The sequence below is a fragment of the Schistocerca nitens genome, chromosome 1 (genome assembly GCF_023898315.1).
Source record: "Schistocerca nitens isolate TAMUIC-IGC-003100 chromosome 1, iqSchNite1.1, whole genome shotgun sequence".
NCBI classification, from domain to species: domain Eukaryota; kingdom Metazoa; phylum Arthropoda; class Insecta; order Orthoptera; family Acrididae; genus Schistocerca; species Schistocerca nitens.
Genome location: NC_064614.1, coordinates 1,143,336,137 through 1,143,356,281, shown reverse-complemented (window position 1 = coordinate 1,143,356,281; position 20,145 = coordinate 1,143,336,137). Strand labels below are relative to the sequence as shown.

The following is a 20,145-nucleotide window of genomic DNA, read 5'->3' as shown; positions in this document are numbered from 1 at the left end:
CTTTATTTTTTTAAAAAAAATCGCAGTATATCAGTATATTATTCATGTTAGTAACAGCGATTTGAAAACTCCCCCCACAACGTTGGTAAACATTCATTTCTTTGTGAGTACTGTAAGAGAGAGGCAGCTTATTCAGATACATTATTAAAAAGTATTTCCTCTTCTAATGAACAAGCGTTCATAACTTTGAAGACATACATTATAGAGCACATATTTAATGGACATTTTTTTTTCCTTTTTTGGTCGATGCTACCATTTCCCAAAGTATGGAAAGCAAAGAGCTTGAAGTAGAAGAGATTTGTTTTACAGTATCGAAGATCAAGAACTGCTCATAGCTCCTAAAGCATGCGCTTTAGAGTTCATGTTTACTGGACTTTTTGTTACGAATGGTCGTTCCTGTCATATCCCTGAATATTGACCATTCCTCCTGTATATTTGTTATTATGTTTCGGTAAATACCATATGTGTATGTGCTGTCAACTGAAAAAAGAAATTTATTTTGTGAAATCGTACAAACTGATTGAATTTTTTGTAATTCAGGTTATAGTGCTTGCTGTTTTCAAAGACCTCTTGTCATTTTGTAAGAGTGCGCCCAGAAAAGAAGGCAAAAACTGCCCTTCTAGTGCTACCTCTCAGCTAGCAAGTATACGTGGAGAAATTTTGGAGCCGAGTTGGCAGAAGACATCTTGTTTTGGCTTAGGTTTTATTGCGCATTACAGCTGAAGTTCGTTACAGAAATTCTAAGATCGATGGGTGATACTTTTCAGCAATAATTAGTAATCTATATACTCGAATAACAACACTTTTCATAATTTTCATCTTAAGTACGGGATATAATGATGGCAGTATGAAACATATAATGAAGAAATGTCATAAAAGATATATAGAGGATCTAGAATATCAACCGATGTGTGTATATATATATATATATATATATATATATATATATATATATATATATATATATATATATATATATTCAGACTATGAGCTGTACTGAAATTAAAAAAAAGGGCTATCAGATGGAACAAAGATTAAGATCAACACCACCACCATTCGTTCAATTGTACTTTACAGGCCGCACATATGGACAGGTAGGAAGTATGAGAGAAATGAAGTAAACAGCGCCGGAAAAGGACCATGAAGCTGATTCTCAGAGCTGTTAAAGATGGATGAGTGTGCAGGTAGTTGGTTAACAGAAAACTATGTGATACGATGTGTGCTTATGACATCATAAACATTGTGAGAAACAGACAGATCCAACACGCTGGAGAAGTAGGAAGGACGTCTGAGATGGCAGTGACCAGAGCCATAATGGGGGGGAAAACCACAGGAAACTACTCCCACCGTCGGATCAATTGCATTAGCGACGTTAGTTGAAAATCGCTCCAACATAGGTGAGTGTTTCAGAAGACCGAGTGAAGGAAGAACCAAGTACACGCAGAGGATGGTTGCTTGTTTATGTTGCGAGCGGTATCAGGGCATGTGATCGCTTGATAAAAGGGGGGGGGGGGGGGGAGGGCAGAGAGAAAAACACAAAGCAGCAAAGAGAGACGGAGAGAAAGTGAGAGACTAGTGACATTTGTTTGTGGCGTAAGGCGCGCTCAACGTCTTTGAGCTCTGATTACTCTCGCTGTGCAAGTTCACTGCCGTAAAAGAAAAATAACTGACGTAAGTTCAGTTAAAACCGACCTTTGATGCATGCGAGCGATTCTGTTATCATAACTGGACATTCACCGGAAGCCAAAATTATTGGCACGAAATAATTTCTGATGTCATTTAAAAAAGTCAGATAATCTGTTCCGAAGTAATTGTGTAATTTACTGACAAACGGTAATATTATTAGAAACCAACTACTGGGACGACCCCACAAATAAACACCACTTCTGATTTTGAAAAATAGGTGGGAGGACAACTTTTCCCATTTCCAGAAGGAAGGTCTTTGCTTGTTCGAGACGTGAAAGAGTTCCACAGTGTAAATGTTTGCTGTGGTTCACACGCTTATTTGGTCAGCGGTTTTATGTTAGAAAGTCCTGTTGATTGATCTTCGGCTTTTTTTATTGCCCAGCACGCAATTAAACTTTCTACAGTCTGAAAGTGCAGCAACTGCTACTCATGAAGTGTTGGAATGTTATCTACAGTACCTCTTGATTATGTGGACGTCTGTATTGTTGGTAACTCATCGTCTTAAGGGGTATTCCATGGACAGTTTCGATTCTGACAAAATTTCAGGTCTCACTCTCTTTTAAGATTTTCAATCATTAACAAATTTAATTAATTTCTGAGTGTAGGTGGATTTAAGTGGAGCAATATCCGCTACTGATGCTTTGGATGTTTCAGGGATGTTCGGGAAAACGAATATGATACGAGTAGTTATGTATGTGGCTGAAACAGACTAGTTCAAAGTATATGTTGTATGTACGATACATAGCAATAATGCTTTAAAGAGTGTACGGATACCGGTAAATTCGCGGACATTTATCCTTTATGATCTAAACAAAACAGCACGAAGACTTTTCATCGAATACTGCAGCTTTCAACAGTTACTATGTGGCCAACTACCTGCAGAGTACTTGAGACACATTTCCTTCAATATGGACTGCTTTGCCAATCTGGGTATCAGCAGTAAAAATAACAGACAAGCAACAGAAAATTAATTACACAAACACAAATTCAAATAGGAACACGGAGTACAACTAGGCCACAATATCAGATAGACTGAAGATGAACAGAGCTGCTTACAGGTCTGAATCTAAAGCTAAGAGAGATACTGTTCCCATGGTGTACGAGATTTGTTGGCTGAAACATTTTGTCCTGTTGCCACGTCCATTGTACCGTATTTAATACTGGAAACTTTTTTGTCCTTTTACAACGATTCTGATAGTTTAATTATTAATGATCGACGAAATGTAGTCCTGATCAAATACAGGGTGTTCAAAAAGTAACGCAGTCTTACGGAACAATGTTTCTTTCTTGTTGCAGACGCTGATTTTCGTTTAATTGAGAAATAAATGGGCTACACATTACCAAAGAGAATATTCAGTCTCACTCAGAACAATAAATGTCGCCACTCCGAAGTCTTCACAAAGAGGTTTTGTAAGAATGCACCAAACTACTGTACCATCAAGTTCCTGTACGACAGAAGACAGGAAATGTGGCAAATGCAGCCAAAAGGAGCTGCACATTCTTTGGGTCCCGTGAAGTCTGTGTGATGCCTGTTGGGGACGTCTGGTCTCTCTGGAGGTTACATCCACACTGTATTGCCCAACTGTATTGCTCCCGCACAAAATTCGAGATGCGCAAGAGTTGTCCTCTGGAGACAATGCAAAGCATATACCTTCCCATCAGTGTCATATACGACGGCATATGAGTAAGAATTCGATAGTTTGTTTTGGTTTGACGAGGCAAGACTCCATCTTGATGTACATGTGAATGCACATACATCACTCATATGGGCCACGCAAAATCCATATCATAGTCTCCTCTGGATACACAAAAAGTGTGTGCTTTACGCGCAGAGTCACATAATTTCGTGGCATAATGAACACTGAGCGCTACATACAGATGGTAGAACAATTTTTAAACACTAAACCTGAATAAAAGCACGTCGTTTCAGCAGGACCGTCTTAGAGCTCTAACAGCCAACTACATCGGACTTTATTGGATCACAGTTCTAACGAACAACCCTCACACTACAGGGTGAAAAGTATTTAGACCGACAAACTCTGGGAGGTTGTAGGGGACGTCAAAACAAATATTTTTCCCTAAAGTCATTTTTTCTTATGAGAAGTATTTAAACCGGTAGGGGAAGATTTCTCTGGCGGCAAATTAATTAAACCAACAAACACTTTTCCATTTTTTTACGACCAAGAGACAACAACTAGGTAGCAGATACGGCCCAATTAAACAGTCCCCAACAACACCGACCCACACATTAATGAAGAGCCGCACATGATGAGCGCTAGTAACTGTCGCATATGAGTTATCCTCACTCCAAACATGCGAATTGTGCATGTTGAAGACTCCATCACGCCCGAACGTTGCTTCTTCGGTAAACAAAACAGAGGATGGAAATGTAGGATGCATTTCACACAGTTCCAGGTATCACTGCGAAAACTGTGCTCTGGGTGGATAATCAACTGGTTCCATGTTGTGGACACGCTGTAAGTGAAATGGACATAACAATTGCTCTCGAAGGAGTGTTCTTACATTCGTCTGATTCGTCCCCATGTTACGTGCAATTTCACGAGTGCTGATTGAAGGATCTCGCTCCACACGCTGCAAGACAGCTTCCTCAACTTGCAGCGTTCTTACCGTGCGACGGCGTCCCTGTCCAGGTAATCTGCTAAATGACCCGGTCTCACGCAGATGTTGGTACACAGTAGCAAAGGTCGTATGATGCGCGATACGGCGATTAGGATATTGTTGTCGGTAAACCTGCTGTGCAGCTCGTCCGTCGTGGTGCGCTACGTAGTACGCACCAACCATATCAGTGTACTCACTCCAGGTGGATCGCTACATTAGTAAACAGAGACAATGCACTACTGCACTGGTGGACAGCAGTTGCCTACAACTGAAGAGCGTAATACAGCCTCAACAGGTTTAAATAATCCTCATAGGAAAAAATTACATTAGGGAAAAATATTTGTTTTGGTGTCCCCTACAACGTCCCAGAGTTTGTCGGTTTAAATACTTTTCACCCTGTATACCTGAATCGTAGACGGAAATTAAAGGGTGTGTTTCTGCAAATCCTGGATAAACGTTACATGTCTTTAAGAAATTGCGACGTCGTACTTGGCTACATGAACCGCGTAATGGGGGGGGGGGGGGCGGGGGCGGGAGGGGGCTTCGAGCAACATTTCTAATTCGGGCATCCGCCCGTAAGGCTGCGTTACTTGTTTAAATACTGTGGACGTGGCCCTGAGCGCAGGCAGGCGTGGAGCGGATGGATGCGTGTCTGGCTGGTACCGCGGCTCAGGGCATCTTGCCGACGAGCCAGGGCAGCTTGCCGGTGCGCTTGAAGGCCCAGTAGTCGTAGGCGAGCTTGGCGAGCGAGACAGCGATCAACGCCGCCAGCACGCCGTTGAGCACGTCCAGGGGCTGCACCAGCTGCTCCTCCGGCACGCGGCACACCGAGTTGCGCGACACGTCCTTCACCTGCACACCACAGCACCGGCACCTCTTAAGAGAATGCTTCCACCAGGCGACTCCAGACAATAATACAGGGTGCGTCAAAAAAAATGTATACACACTTTGAACTGTCATAGACAATTTATTTCTCGTTCTACAGCGTTAAATGTCTGTGAGAAAGTAATGTTATGTTTCTTCAACAGGTGGTAGCAGTGGCAAGGAAGTAACTGCAACATGGCGGACGTGCGTTTCAGCTTTGAAGCGCGGAAGCAGATAATTAAGTGGTACTGGAAGTTTGAGAATGTAGCTGCGGTTCGAAGACAGTGGAGAAGTGGGTATGGTACAGAACCACCTCCAGGGTTAACAATTACACGTCTACGAGACAAATTAGAAATTCATAGAACACTGTGTGATGTGCATAAAGGTCGATCAGGGCGACCTCGTACAGCTACAAGTGATGATTCCACAACTGCGGTCTTGGAACTGTTTCAGCGTTCGCCTCAAAAATCTTCAAGGCAAGCGGGACGTGAGAGTAATGTAAGTGCTAGTAGTGTGCTACGCATTCTGAAGAGAGGCAAGTTTCGTGTGTACATTCCAAGGCTGGTGCAACAGCTAAGTGACGACGATACAGACCGGAGGTTAGAATTTTGTGAATCGGTTCAGGAGATGGTGAGACGTGAACCGGGATTTATGGGTAGCATAATTTGGTCAGATGAAGCCCAATTCAAACTCAATGGAACTGTCAATAGGCACAATTGTATGTACTGGGATGAAGATAATCCTCACGTTACAGTTGAAAAGGCTGAGAATTTGCTTGGTGTAAATGTGTGGTATGGTTTGTCTGCAAGGGGAGTCATTGGGCCTTTCCTCTTTGAAGGTACTGTTACTGGAGAAAAGTACCTAACAATGCTTGCTGACTCCATATTCCCTGCCATTCGTGCATTATACGGTAATGATGAGTTTTATTTCCAACAAGATGGCGCCCCGCCGCACTATCACAGGGACGTACGAGCATACCTGGATCACAATGTGGCAGGCCAGTGGATAGGATGCAGGGGACCAATCGAGTTTCCTGCACGCTCTCCAGACCTCACACCACTGCATTTCTTCTTATGGGGCACAGTAAAAGATGAGGTGTACAAACGTAAACCACGTAACCTGGACACACTTTGGAATGAGATGCAGGCGGTGTGCGCAGAAATCTCATGGGACACTTTGGTACCATGTACGGAATCAGTGGTGACTCGTACTCAGAAATGTATTGATGCTGCAGGCCACCAGTTTGAACATTAATCACATTCGCAAAGTATATTTATTTTTGCAATTGGACTTTAAGCTTTCCATTTCCAGAAATTTAACATTGTAGAACGGGAAATAAATTTTCTATTACGTTTCAAAGTGTGTACACATTTTTTTGACGCACCCTGTATATACATGAAGATGGTATGGACATGTCCGAGAGAACAGATACCATCGGTGACCATGAAGCTTGTTAAATGAAATGAATACCCCTAGCTGCATACAGGCGTTGATATAAGTCAACGGGGGCAGTTGAAAATGTGTGCCCCCACCGGGACTCGAACCCGGGATCTCTTACTTACGTGGCAGACGTTCTATCCATCTGAGGCACCGAGGACACAGAGGATAGTGCTACTGCAGGGACTTATCTCTGGCACGCCTCCCGTGAGACTCACATTCCCAACTTATTGTCCCACACTATATCCATAGTGTCCCTGCCCATTATATTACTCGCAGCTTTTTGCCGATTCCCGTAAGAGTTCGGGCTCTGTTTGTCCATCCGCACAGAAGAAGATGGCCAAATGGCCGGTGAGCCTTAACAATTCGTTTCAAACAGTGCCCGAACTCCTACAGGAATCAGCAAAAAGCCGCGAGTAATGAGTATAATGGGCAGGAGCATTATGAATATAGCGCCGGACAATAAGTTGGGAATGTGGGTCTCACAGGAGGCGTGCCAGAGATAAGTCCTTGCAGTCACACTATCCTATGTGTCCTCGGTGGTTCAGATGGACGAGCGCTGCTCGTCCTCTGTAATAAAAAACTGAGTAAAGGAATCAACGATCAACCTGAACGGATGTCTTGTGACGTCTGCCCAGACCAAACGCAACTAACACACCGAAAAAAATGAAAAAAAAAGATGGATAGAGCGTCTGCCATGTATGCAGGACATCCCGAGTTCGAGTCCTGGTCGGGGCACACATTTTCAACTGTCCATGTAGACTTATATCAACGCCTGTATGCAGCTAGGGGTATTCATTTCATTGTAATTTCAGAGAATAAGTTACATGCCATTATGACAGTCCAACTAACATTTATTAAATGCTACACTACACTTCAAAGTGACACAGATACATAACACTACTGCACAACATAGTCACCAAATCTCTACAAATAACAGTTGGTCCGTTGTTCCGATTGTTCAGGTCCTCAGAGATAAAATTCCGCTCCTTGCTTACGGTGTCATTCGAGAATAGCTGTGTTAACGTCCTCGTCGTTGGAAAACTCTCTTTCCACCTACTTGTTCTTTCACCCTGTCGAAAAGAATGCCTCGATATTGTCGACTGTGGTCGATGTCGATGGTCTCCCCTCCCGATCGACAATGTCCAGTCTTGGGCAAGTTATACGAATGCATCGGGTCTGTTCTTTAGGACATGTCCGAAAGTACAGACGCCATGTATTCCTGTAACTGATTCGCGTCGATGGGCTGTGAACCAACCACCTTCAGTGCGCATGCACAATTTCGTTCAATCTCCTGCGGAAATCTCAAAGCAGCTAGAAAGCAGGACATGGATGGAGACTGCGGATAGGTGGTGCTAGGTGGGACTGAGGGTCGGCCGGGTGGCGTGTCGAGATAGTCCACGCAAGTGCGATAAACACTGTGTCCGGATGGCGTAGTGACTAACGCAACTGCCTAGTAAGCAGGAAGTCCCGGTACGAATCCCGGTCCGGCACCCATTTTCACTCGTGACCACTTATTCCGCAAAAGTCCCGCCAGATGCAGCCGACATCACTAGTTCTTTCCTTTTCCTTTCCTTTATCCTTGTTCCTCCTTCAAATTATACAACTTGGTGATGATATCACCATTCCACTACGGCTGGACTCGACATTGCATTTGGCCCATATTCCCGCAGAATTTTACGGTGAATCTGCGAATATTTTGACGCTTGCCCCCCGTGAATTGCACTGTCCCGCGTACCTCAAAATTGGAGAACGTTTCTAGTTGCCGCATCATTTCACTCATACCCTGTCTTGCTCCTGGTATCCATACCACAGCAGAACTGTGTTTGCAGGAAACCTGAAACATATACTCTCTTCTGGCAATGATTTTTGTGTGGGGCGACATTGGTAACTTACTCTCTCAGCTAAAATGTAAATGTCGTGTGACTAGGGCCTCCCGTCGGGTAGACCGTTCGCCGGGTGCAGCTCTTTCGATTTGATGCCACTTCGGCTTGCGCGTCAATGGGGATGAAATGATGATGATTAGGACAACACAACACCCAGTCCCTTAGCGGAGAAAATCTCCGACCCAGGCGGGAATCGAACCCCGGCTCTTAGGATTGACATTCTGTCGCGCTGACCATTGAGCTACCGGGGGCGGACACTCTCTCAGGTCCGTACGTGCTTTGCTCTGATTTCACAATCTAGTCTGCAGATTTTAGAGCTAAGAATGAAGCAATGAACAAATCGCGTGTCGTAGCCAACTACAGAAACGAGTGAACTACTCTACCTCAACATCATCTTCGTCTGCTAGACTTCTGTTCAAAAAATGGTTCAAATGGCTCTAAGCAGTATCGGACAACATCTGAGGTCATCAGTCACCTAGACTTAGAACTACTTAAACCTAATTAACCTAAGGACATCACACACATCCATGCCCGAGGCAGGATTCGAACCTGCGACCGTAGCAGCAGCGCGGTTCCGGACTGAAGCGCTTAAAACCGCTCGGTCACAGAGGCCGGCTAGACTTCTGTATCAGAATGAACTCCCATCCTATCTTTAGTATCTGACAGCAATTCAGTTTCCTGATTCAGCCCGATACTGATACCCATATGCAGCCAGAGATGCTCTCTATGCCCTCGACTGCGGTTTGCCAGAGACAAGGCGAATGAACTTTGCATAGCTTGGCGGAAAATAGCCGAGACTACCTGGCCTGAAGACACAGCCGCCTGTACCACCATGCGGAGCTCACTCGTCTGCGCATAGGCCAGTACTCACTTGCGCGAAGGCGAGAGAGGTCGAATCGAATGTGGGTAAAAAAAGTGAACGGCAACGACTGCCGCTCACTCATATTCACCTGGCCAATGCAGTATTCTGCTACCCAGCCAGTAATTTCCCATGTGTCGCCGTGGCGTGGGCAACTAATATATTTGGGGGAGGAGGGGGGGGGGGAGTGGGCGCTCGTCTAATAGAACTGTTAAACACCATGGTCGAAGCATCTCATCTATGATGTCACAAAACTACCCCTTGTGTTTACTATAATATGCTGAAAACACAGATGTCTTTCCTGTCCTAGTAATTTCGTTTCATCCCAACGATCCCTCCAACTTTATCTCTACAAAATCAAGTTCTGGCGCAACCAGTGGAGCTTTCTACAGAGATCCAGGTAAAATCCAGTCAATAATTATAGGAAAAACCACCCAGCTGTTCCATCCTAGAGAACTTCACCTGACACCAGACATCCGGCCCACTCACTTAACCAAAATAATGAAATATCTTGGACTAAATCATGACCGTAAATTAACTTGGAAGCTCACCAACTAACCAATCAAACCAAAGCCCACAACATCTGCGAGTTTTATACCCCATGCGGCGTCTCTCGCATCCCTGTTTCCGCCTCCTTCCATCTTGCCGATCATCGTCTTGCTTGGGACTGTCCTGTATCGCACACCTCGCGCCGTCGTTCCCATCTAGCCGGTGTCATCCTTATACTTTGTAACTCCCATCTATTCTCGCAGCACTTCATCTATTATTTTTACTTCACGACTTTGTCTCCAAAACTCCATTTCCATTCCTTTTAATTTCTTGTCATTGACCCTCTTACATCCCACAGTTTAGCGCCATACAGAGCAATACCCCCAACTGAAGTTTCGTAGGTCCCCCTTTTCAAATTTTTACTGTAATTCTAATCTAAATAATGGAATGTTACTCTTCACTTGCCAAATTTCCCTTTCCTATCCTGTGCTTTATTTCCTCGTTGCTTCCACCTTTATCCGAAATGATTGTCCCTCAATATTTGTATGATAGAAAGCACTTTACTATAGATTCATCATTTAAGACGATATCCTTTCCTATACCTCCGACAGCAAATTAGTCTTTGTAAAATTAATTTTCATGCCCCACTGCCCATATTCTTCTTTAAGCTTAACATATAGGACACAGCCTCCTCTTCCTTGTCAAAAATGACCAGATCGTCGGCGAAATTTAGGGAGAATAGGATGTCATCACCTACTATAATTTCCATCTTTTTGCACTTTCCTTTCCAATTTTTCAGTGCTTCGTTCAAAAATAGGCGCTAAGCAGCATCCTTGTCTCAGCCTTTCGCTAGTAAAAAAATGGCTCTGAGCACTATGGGACTCAACTGCTGAGGTCATTAGTCCCCTAGAACTTAGAACTAGTTAAACCTAACTAACCTAAGGACATCACAAACATCCATGCCCGAGGCAGGATTCGAACCTGCGACCGTAGTGGTCTTGCGGTTCCAGACTGCAGCGCCACTAACCGCACGGCCACTTCGGCCGGCTTTCGCTAATATTTTCTGTGATAGTTACTCCCCAAGTATTATCTGAATACAGCTTTCTAACGGCTTGTAGATAACATTTATGAATGCTCTGGTTATTCATTGCTTCCCACATCCCAGAAAGTGCTCCACTGTCATAGGCTTTCTGCAAGTCTATAAAAGCCATCAGTGTCTCCAAGTTATGCGTCACTATCTTGTCAGTAGCCTGTCTAATGTTGCAGATATTATCGATACGAGACCACCCTACCGGAGAGCCATGGAGCTCTCGTATCTGCTTCCTCAATTTCTCTCTCAGTTTTAGTTTTAACGATATTACCATACAGTCTCGATATGGAACAGAGAGTTGCGTTGCCTCGATAATTTACGTAGTCATCCTTGATTTCCTTTGTAAATATTTTTGTGATGAAACCTTCTTTAAACTCTTACAGGAGTTTCTTTGCCACTACGACAGAGGATAAATAGCTTTGCGGAATGTTCAAATAACACCTTTGACCCGGCACTCAACAAGTCCATACATACAGCTCCAGGTCCAAGTGCTCTGGCATTTTTGAACTGCTTAACTTACTTCCGCTGCTGTTATAGCCTGGGTTTCTGTGTCATGTTCATTACCTGCAAAGGAACACATATCTGAAATTCGGATCGACCTTCTTCAAATAGTTCTTCATAGTATGTCTTCCATCTACCTAAGCTTATCTAATGTAGGATTACGTTATTTCTGTCATTTGTTCTTAGCTGTTTTATGTCCTTCCATGTTTCTGTGGATTTTGAACTCCCTATGCAGCTATTAATTTCTGCACATTTAAAATCCCTTATAGCATTTTTTAGCTTTTTTTTATAAAAAAATTCTTTATTGACACAACAATACTAATCATACATATTTGGCCCACCTCCTAACATGATTAGTGGGCCATTAATTGTTACATAGAATTAAGTTATTGCAGCTTAATATTACAATTATATTAGTGAACTACAGTTTAAGTTACTAAAGTATGGTCAGATTCCTACAACAACAATGGGCAGTTTAGTTTTCCCTACTTTCTTTAGTTAATTATCCAACCTAGAAATGACTACTAACTGCAGCGTCACAGGTGTGCCAGTAGAATACAAACCTACTTAGGGTGGCCAGGCTCCTCGAGCTAACCCCGAGGAGCATGCCGCTGGCACTGGGCCGGCCAAGGTTAGTATTCGCTGCAGTTTCCTATGTTAGTGTTCTAAACTAAGTCCTACTACTACTAACTTAACCTACGTCATCATTGGTGCTTTAGTCGCAATCGGTGTAATTGACCCCACCCCCCCTAATCCCGTACGTGGCGGTTTCCAACTGATGGAAGTCGGCCATTCCACGCACAGGCGGTATGGGAATGGGATCAGGTCTTAATCGGTTGGTTTATAAATTTGGTGCCTATTCTCAGTCCCTCAAGTATTCTATTAACACTTTTCGCGATACCTCATCTGCCAGAGCATTCAAAGTATGGAAAGTGTCTTCTTGTCTTAGGAGATTGTATGTCTCGTTATTTGGAAGTCTGTCTCGGAGTGTTGTCGCAACGTCGTTGAAGAGAGGGCACTCGAAAACCACATGATCAGGAGTTCCTTCCGCCGCGCCACAGTCACACTCGGGGGTTGCCATTTTCCCAAACCGACATAAATATGTCGGATAGGATCCATGACCAGTGAGAAAATAGATGAGCCCTCGTGTAGGTTCAAAATATTTCATGGCCCCGCGTTCTTTAACGTCAAGTAAGAACTGGAATGTTCTTCTCCCCGTTTCATCTTCCTCCCAATCCCTCTGCCACAGTTCCTCCCCTCTGTTTCTTATTTCTCTCTTGTCCTCTACTCTCACACCCATGATACCTATTATTTTCTCCCCGTTCCCTTTTTTAGCACAGTACCATGCCGCTTGTTCACGTATCTTGATATCTAACGGGCAGAGCCCCATTATGACTAACAGAGCTCCCCATGGTGATGTCCAGTAGGCCCCTACTGATCTTAGAATCATGTTTCTTTGGACTCTTCTCACTATCATGGCGGGCACGACCCGCGTGAGCCTGTGCGCCCAGACTCCCGAGCCGTAACCCACTACTGAGGTCAAGATGCTATAGTGATAGAGTTTGATGAGATGAGGGGTGAGATGAAATCGTTTATGTCCAATGGAAATGAGATTGTTTAGTAATTGGAGGGCTCTCTGGGTTACGGTTTCTATGTGTTTTCCAAAGTTCCATCTCTCGTCAATTATGACTCCCAGATATCGCGCCTCCCGTCGCCGAAGAACTGGTGAGCCATAGATTCTGACAGTGGGATTCCTGATAAGCTGACCTTTTAGCAGTAAGTATGTGGATTTACTCGGAGATATTTTCATCTTCGTGTTTAGGCACCACTGGTGCAGTTTTTCAATGGCCCTTTCAATTTTTGGCTCGATGTCCTCTCGGCCACGACCGCCGACCAGCAGGAGGAGATCTGCGTAGACTATCACCTGTAGCACTTCTTCACTTTGTTGTAGTCCGTCTAGTAATGGTTCCATATGGATATCCCAGAAAAGGGGCCCCAGAACAGAGCCTTGGGGACACCCCTTGGTAATTATTTTTCCAATTCTCCCGCTAGGGGATGATAGCCAAACCTCCCTGTCCTTACAATAGCTCCTGAGACACCCATAAAGCGGCCCTGGACACTCTTTCTCCCGTAAACAGGAGAAGAGTGAAGGCCACCACAGGTTGTCAAAGGCGCCACTGATATCCACCATGATGCCGACGACGTACTTATGTGGGGTTGAGCCACAGACCTCAGCCGCCAGAGCGATAGCATCAGATGCCGACCGCCCCGGCCTGACGCCAAACTGCCTGCTGCTCATCCCGCACAGCACCCGGTGAGCCGTCAATCTGTCAGCCAGAAGCTTCCCGAACAGGTCCAATAGGCAGATTGGCCTGTAAGATTTAACTTCGGCCGGATCTTTTTCTGGTCCTTTTTTAATTATTACCACATTCGCGGTTTTCCACCTCTTGGGAAACCTCCTTTGTCTAAGACATTCGTTGAATAGGTGGGTCAGCGGCGCGACTAACTGGGGTGCTAGAAATTGCACCACCTCAGCCACAATGCCGTCTGGTCCTGGAGCTTTCCCTCTTTTTAGGGATCTTATTTGTGCAGCCACCTCCTCTTCCGAGAATGGGTAGACTGCCATGTTGTTGTTGTAATCTACTAGGTATGTGTCTCGCAGTTGCTTCTGGCTTTCGGTTTCTCCATCCGCATTGTCGTCAGGCAGCAGGGATTGGAGAAGGACCTCAGCAGTTTCCTGCCAAGATTCCGTCATCCTGTCCCCCTGCCTGACTGTTGATAGCTGCAGGGGAGAGCGGATTTTTTCCCTTACTAATTTATAAGGGAGACCCCACGGATCTAAGGCCAACTGGTTCAGCACGTAGCTTTCCCAGCTACGCATTCTTACTTCGCGTAACTCCTTCTGGAATCTCTGCTTGGCCTCCCTATATCGCTACTGCCATCTTTGCCTTTCCAGCCAGACGACACTGCGCTGGTAGTTCCTCCTTAGCCTTCTGACAGATTGACGTAATTCCTCGGCCGACCATGGTGACGGCGAGGCCGCCACGGCCTTCCTCCTGGTTGGTACAGCGGCCCTCACCGCTCTATGTACTGCACCCACCAGTTCCTCAGCTCTTTCATCTATGTCTAGGTCCCGATGTACGTCACCCTTACTAGTAGTTCCCAATTCGCTTTGTTGTAGTTAAATTGTACTTCCCACCCCATGGTCCAGCGGCACTCTCTTTCACCTGAAGTGAAGGTTATTAAATTGTGGTCGCTCGTGGTGGCATTGCTTACGGCTTTCCAACTCTTTATAAGGTTTGCTGCATTATGTGATGTTAGGGTTACATCGATATTCGTGCCTTGTCCTCCTCCTGCTGTATAGGTAGGAGGATTGCCCGGCATGTTGGCCACCACGAGCTGCGAAGCCATGAGAAAATCTTCCACTTTATCACCGTTTGTGTCTCTGGTGCCGCTGTACCACAGGGGGGATTTTGCATTGATGTCAGCTGTTATGATTATCTTTCGTCCCCGCAACGCCGCGGTAACTCTTGCCAGGTGTTCTAGGTGTTGTTCAATCTCGTCTCCGTATTGAAAATACATATTTATGAGAATAATTACTCCCATCGGTGACTGAAGCTCCACGACGTTGCAGTGACGAGTTGTAAATTGTGAGAGCGTGGTAACCCTCAAAGAGTTTGTTTGTAACTACTATTGCCGCTCTAGGGTCCTCACCTCTGCTGACAATCTGCCAAGTTGCGGCAGCAAAAGCTATTTTCCCAGCTTGGGAGTACGGCTCCTGTAGGCAGAGCACGTCCAGTCTCTTCTCCTCCACCTCTTTGCGGAGCTCCTGCATAACAAGTCGGCTGTTGTGCGTATTTAATTGTCCAATCGTTATTTCAGTCGTCATGGGAAGTATGTGTGCATGTGGTCGTCCGGCCAGGTCTTACTCCAGTCAAAACCAATTCGTCCGTTTGCCAGTACGTCCTGTTCATAAATGTCCTGAAGGCCAAACTTCTCACCACGTCTCTCAAAAACTTTTTTCAGTAGGTCCCGCAGGGCTCCGAAATCAGTGGGGAGATTCACTGACTTGAGCTGTATTCTGTCCACAGCCTCCATTACCGAGAAGGTTACCTTTCTACCCTCTTCGTGTCCTACACGGACCACATGTCGTAAGGCAGTGGCCAGGGTAATCGGCTCTTCCAGCCTGACCAGTTGCATCGTGTACTCGATGTTGGGGTACACCCTTACCGGCTCCACAAGTGGCAATCTGACCACTGGAGTGTTCTGCGTTGTGGACTTCAGGCTTGTGCTTGTGACAGCATTGTCTTGGATGGGTTGGTTTTCTTTTAGTTTTGTCAGGGTTATTGCATTCATAGGATGCCCTTGCCGCTTCAGATGGACTGTCGGCTTCGTTTCCCGGCGTTGAGGGGCGGGATCTGTACTCAGTACGGGGAAATCTGTTTGTATACTTATATCAATCATGTAAGGCTCTGTTTGGATGGCCCTATCTATTGTTACTGTCTTAGTGGCACCCGAAAGCGCCATCAAGAAGTTCTTAAACCTGGTTGCCCTCATAGCGTCCCGCCTCCTCTTGCTCGGGGATTTGCGCTTTGGCATCCTGTTTGGTGGGCTGTGATCAGCCATAGTCGATTTTGGAGATCAATCGTTGTTCTAACATTCTATATGTTGGGCAATTACGTCCCGTGGCTCCACATGACTTTTTTCCGCGGCTTTTGCAGGGAATACAGACTGCTGCTGCTTTGCAGTCTGTGCGGTTGTGTCCATTTGTGCCACACTTCGTACAAGCCGATTCCCTGGTACAAAGCCTTAGCATGTGGTCCAGGTCACCACAATTGTGGCAGCGAGGTACCACGATGTAGTCTCTGACGTTGACCGAATGGAATCCTACATATAGTCTGCCCATTGCTGTGATCTTCCTCCACATTGGTGCCGTGACCTCCGCAACGTGATGAACCACATCACGCCCCCGAGGCCCAGTCTTGAATCTCAGTTTGAAGCTATTCCGAAATTCCTCCACATTTAGATCATCAAAATTTTGTTCTTTTATTGTGTTCGTCAGTTCGTCGTCAGTCATTATAGTGGGCACGTCATAAAGGATTATTAAAGGATTTCTTTTCTTTGGAGGTTCACACATAACTAGTGAGTTTAGTTTTTGATTGTTTAATAATTTGTCTTTGTCCTCCTCCGAAGCTACCTCCACAATTACCGAGTTTCTGCTAGGTTTAATCCTCTTTATCTTAATTTTATCTTTAGCTGGGTTTATTGTTTTTGTGAACAGCTCCTGGATTTTCTTTACACTGGTGTCTTGCCCAGGCAGTGTCCTGAGAAAGACCGCAGTGTCTGTTCTTTTAACTACTTTATCAATGGTTTCTTTGGTTGTGTGTGGCTTGGTCGGCGCTTGCGCAGCCACCGCCGCCCAGGTCTTGACCGGTTGGTTCCTCAATCTACTGTTTTCTTTCTCCAACTCTTCCACCCGGCCTTCAAGTTTTGCATGGGCGATAGCCCATGCCGTGAGTTCATTTTTTATGATTGACAGAGCCGCTTGGCTTATTTTACCATTTTTGACATTCTGCTCTAGGAGCAGTGAAATTCTAGCGTGTCTCGGTGTTACAGATTCGCCTTCTGCCTGTCCCAGCTCGTCCTGGGGAGAGGGATCAGGTTCAATAGAAGCGCGTTTGGACGCACAAGAATCACTCGTTTCAGTTGCCGCCATGATGAGTAAACGAGTGATAAAAGATGGGAGCCCGTCTCTTGCCCCGGACCGGCTCCTCTGGCAATGGGGGGGGGGGGGGGGGGACACATGAGGCAGCTCGCCCACCGGCCTCGCCCCAAGGCCAAGGGCACTCTTCGAACTGCAGGGTTCAGCGCGCCGTTGCCAGCGCACTGGTCCCCATCGGTGGCTCCGTCATCGTCGATTTCACCCGACGCTCCGCGGGAAGTGCACCCCGCACTCCGGAGAGGCGGATGCACCTCTCGCCCTTCGCCGCTTACTAGCGCGAGCTTCCACCTCTCGGCCAAGGACCCACTCCTACTCAGGTGGTGGGTCGGTCACCCAGTCGTTCAGCGGTCTGGACCCATCTAACCTAGCCCAGGCGATGTCACCACCTCCTGGGTTTGGCAGAACACGCCCCAGTTACCCAGAGGCGCGGCGAAGCACCCTTGCCGAATCGCGCCGCGATCCCACGCCGACGAACGAGGTCTCCGGCATGCAGAACACCTGATGGTCTGTGCCCTGCGAACAGAGAGGGACTGATGTTCGGTCCCTTGACACAGCTCCCCCTGTGCCACGCACCCTTCGCTTTCGCATCGGTTTTTAGCTTTACCTGTCTCTCCCCTTATATACCCTGTTATCAGTCCTAATGATCATAAGCCATCTGTTATAGTCCTCCTTTGGCTCCTACACCTTCGCGGCAATGTCACCTTCCTACCAATCACTTCCAAATTTTCCATATGGGTTCTCAACTACGCCGAGACTCTCAAGGGCAGCTTAATGAATAGCTCTCACAATTGTCTTATACTCTGCTTCCACTGTTGTAACATCATTCTCATGTAGCTTCCCACTCAGTCTAAGCTTTTATGACAAGGCTGTTGAAGGATCCTGCAATAAACTTAACTTGTACTATAGTTGGTCCAGTTTTCTTCCATTCTCATTACCGTTGTTGTAGCACCTACCAATTTTTTGCTATTCTCCTCCTTTGTATGTTTACTTTCTTTCCCTACAGCATAATCAATTATAGGTTGTAACTTTCTTGTAGGCTATGATGTTATATGGAAATAGATCTGTATTGTCTATGTGGAAAGCAACTCACAAGTAAGGTTTAAGTTCTACTTGTATTTGTGGATCCCTTTGTGTTGAGAAAAGCAATTCCATATCCTAAGACTGTACTGTACAATCATTCCTGTCAGACTCTCTCGATTATAATTCACAATATCATCCCCATATGCGCCTACAACCTCGCTTGCACCATGCTTACGCACTCGTCCGTTAATAATCTCTTGAAAGATACAGCTATTTCCTATTGCCAATGCCATCTAGGCAGTTTATTTGATCATTGAAGAAATTAAAGATTAAAACTACTAGCCAGTGAAACATGATGATACATCTCATGACCACCATCCATACAGATGAAACTCTCATCAGTCACAATCTTACCTATAAAAATGTAGTATGAACTTCTACTGCTCCCAAGTTTTGTTACTCCCACCAATTCCAGAAAAGGAAGGCACTATGCCATACTTTCTATATCCATCGTCCCTCGCTCACACCCTATACCTATTCATAATGTTTCCACAAATCCTTAAATAGCTAAACACCACTCCCACCCTTACATATGCTGTAAACGTTTAAGTCCCAACACTCTCCCTTCCATGAGAACCATGGATTGTTGCAAAGCTGCTACCAACAAGTCCGTCGTTGCTTCCATCTCCAAGCACTCCACATGTTTTCCCAGCCTTTCTTCCAATTACTCCGTAACCTACCCACCCCACTTCGAATGAAAGCGTCAGTGAAGCATTTCCTTTCTCACTTGACGTCTCACTCATATCATAACACCTAAACCTTACTTGTGAGTTGCTTTCCACATAGACAATACAGATCTTTTTCCATAAAACATCTGCAAAATACTTCCCATATTCCAATCCCTATCCAGCTCCCAGCAACCTCCACCTTGTCATCCTCACAATGAGGAAAATATACGCCACACCGCCATCATGTAATCATAAGAATCACCCATTTCTTCTACATCTTTCATTCGCAGCTCGTAAAAATATGATAAGCTGTTGTAGTTATTCGTGTGGTAGTGGAGCAGAGAAAATGCCAACTATGAATATTTAGGAGAGGATTTCCAGTTGCCGCATTCGTCTGATGACCTAGGTCAGAATGGGCGATTCGAACTTTTTCAGTTTATTTTTGGGACAATGTTCTGCATTTTCCCAGACGAAAATTGAAATTTTGTGTTTGTTTATGTATGTATGTCAGCGGTGCGACGCTTGTGTAGCTTAAGTCGCTATCGAGGCATGCAAGCCATATGTTGTGAATCACCTATTTTTAAATTCTTAAATTATTTAAATTTATCTAGAAATTTTATATTATTTTAATGGCACAAGAGCAGTGATTTGGCAGCAGCCAGTGGTTGGAGCGTAAATACAGGTTTTATTTTACGAAAGCGTCTCATGCGTGTTCTCGCATTTTACGAAGCTACCATTATCAAGTCATACGGGTAGTTACAATCCGACTTTGGCTGTTGCTTGTTCTCGCTTTGGATTACTCTCTGGGCTTGATGAACTTCGCTTTGTTCTGATCTTAGTTTCTGGCCGTCCGTCCACTACATAAACTCGTTCGCTACCGATCATTCGGAACTGCCTTTTTATTCCATCCGGTATCCGCATCACTATCTGTGCTACTGAACATTAACTTTGTTTCTACAAATTCTCGAGTATGATAGAAAACTGTCCAATTGGATAACACAACAAAGTATAACGTATATACGGGTAAAATGATTGACGTATTGTAGACCTATTTTTATAAGACACAGTCACGAAGTACAATCATAGCCGTTTCCACCCGTACATTGGCCATCTTCTGAATCTACAAGAGGAAACGGACAGAAAATCCAGATAAATGTTTTAAATTCTTTATATTTTTGCTAGTTATTTTTGTAAATGACGAAGCTGAAGTCAAAACTCATGCGCTCCATACCTATACGTCAAAG

The 20,145-nt window shown here is 45.1% G+C and overlaps 1 protein-coding gene across 1 annotated transcript in view; it reads right to left on the bottom strand.

Annotated features, from left to right (window-relative positions):
• Positions 1–4,941: 4,941 nt before the first annotated feature.
• Positions 4,942–20,145, bottom strand: part of LOC126199623 (protein singed wings 2) — a 418,405-nt gene continuing 403,201 nt past the window's right edge. Inside the window, exon 9 of the mRNA XM_049936552.1 lies at positions 4,942–5,157. Within this exon, the coding sequence (XP_049792509.1) occupies positions 4,975–5,157 (183 nt within the window). The 3' untranslated portion in view covers positions 4,942–4,974. The remainder of the gene's footprint in view (positions 5,158–20,145) is intronic.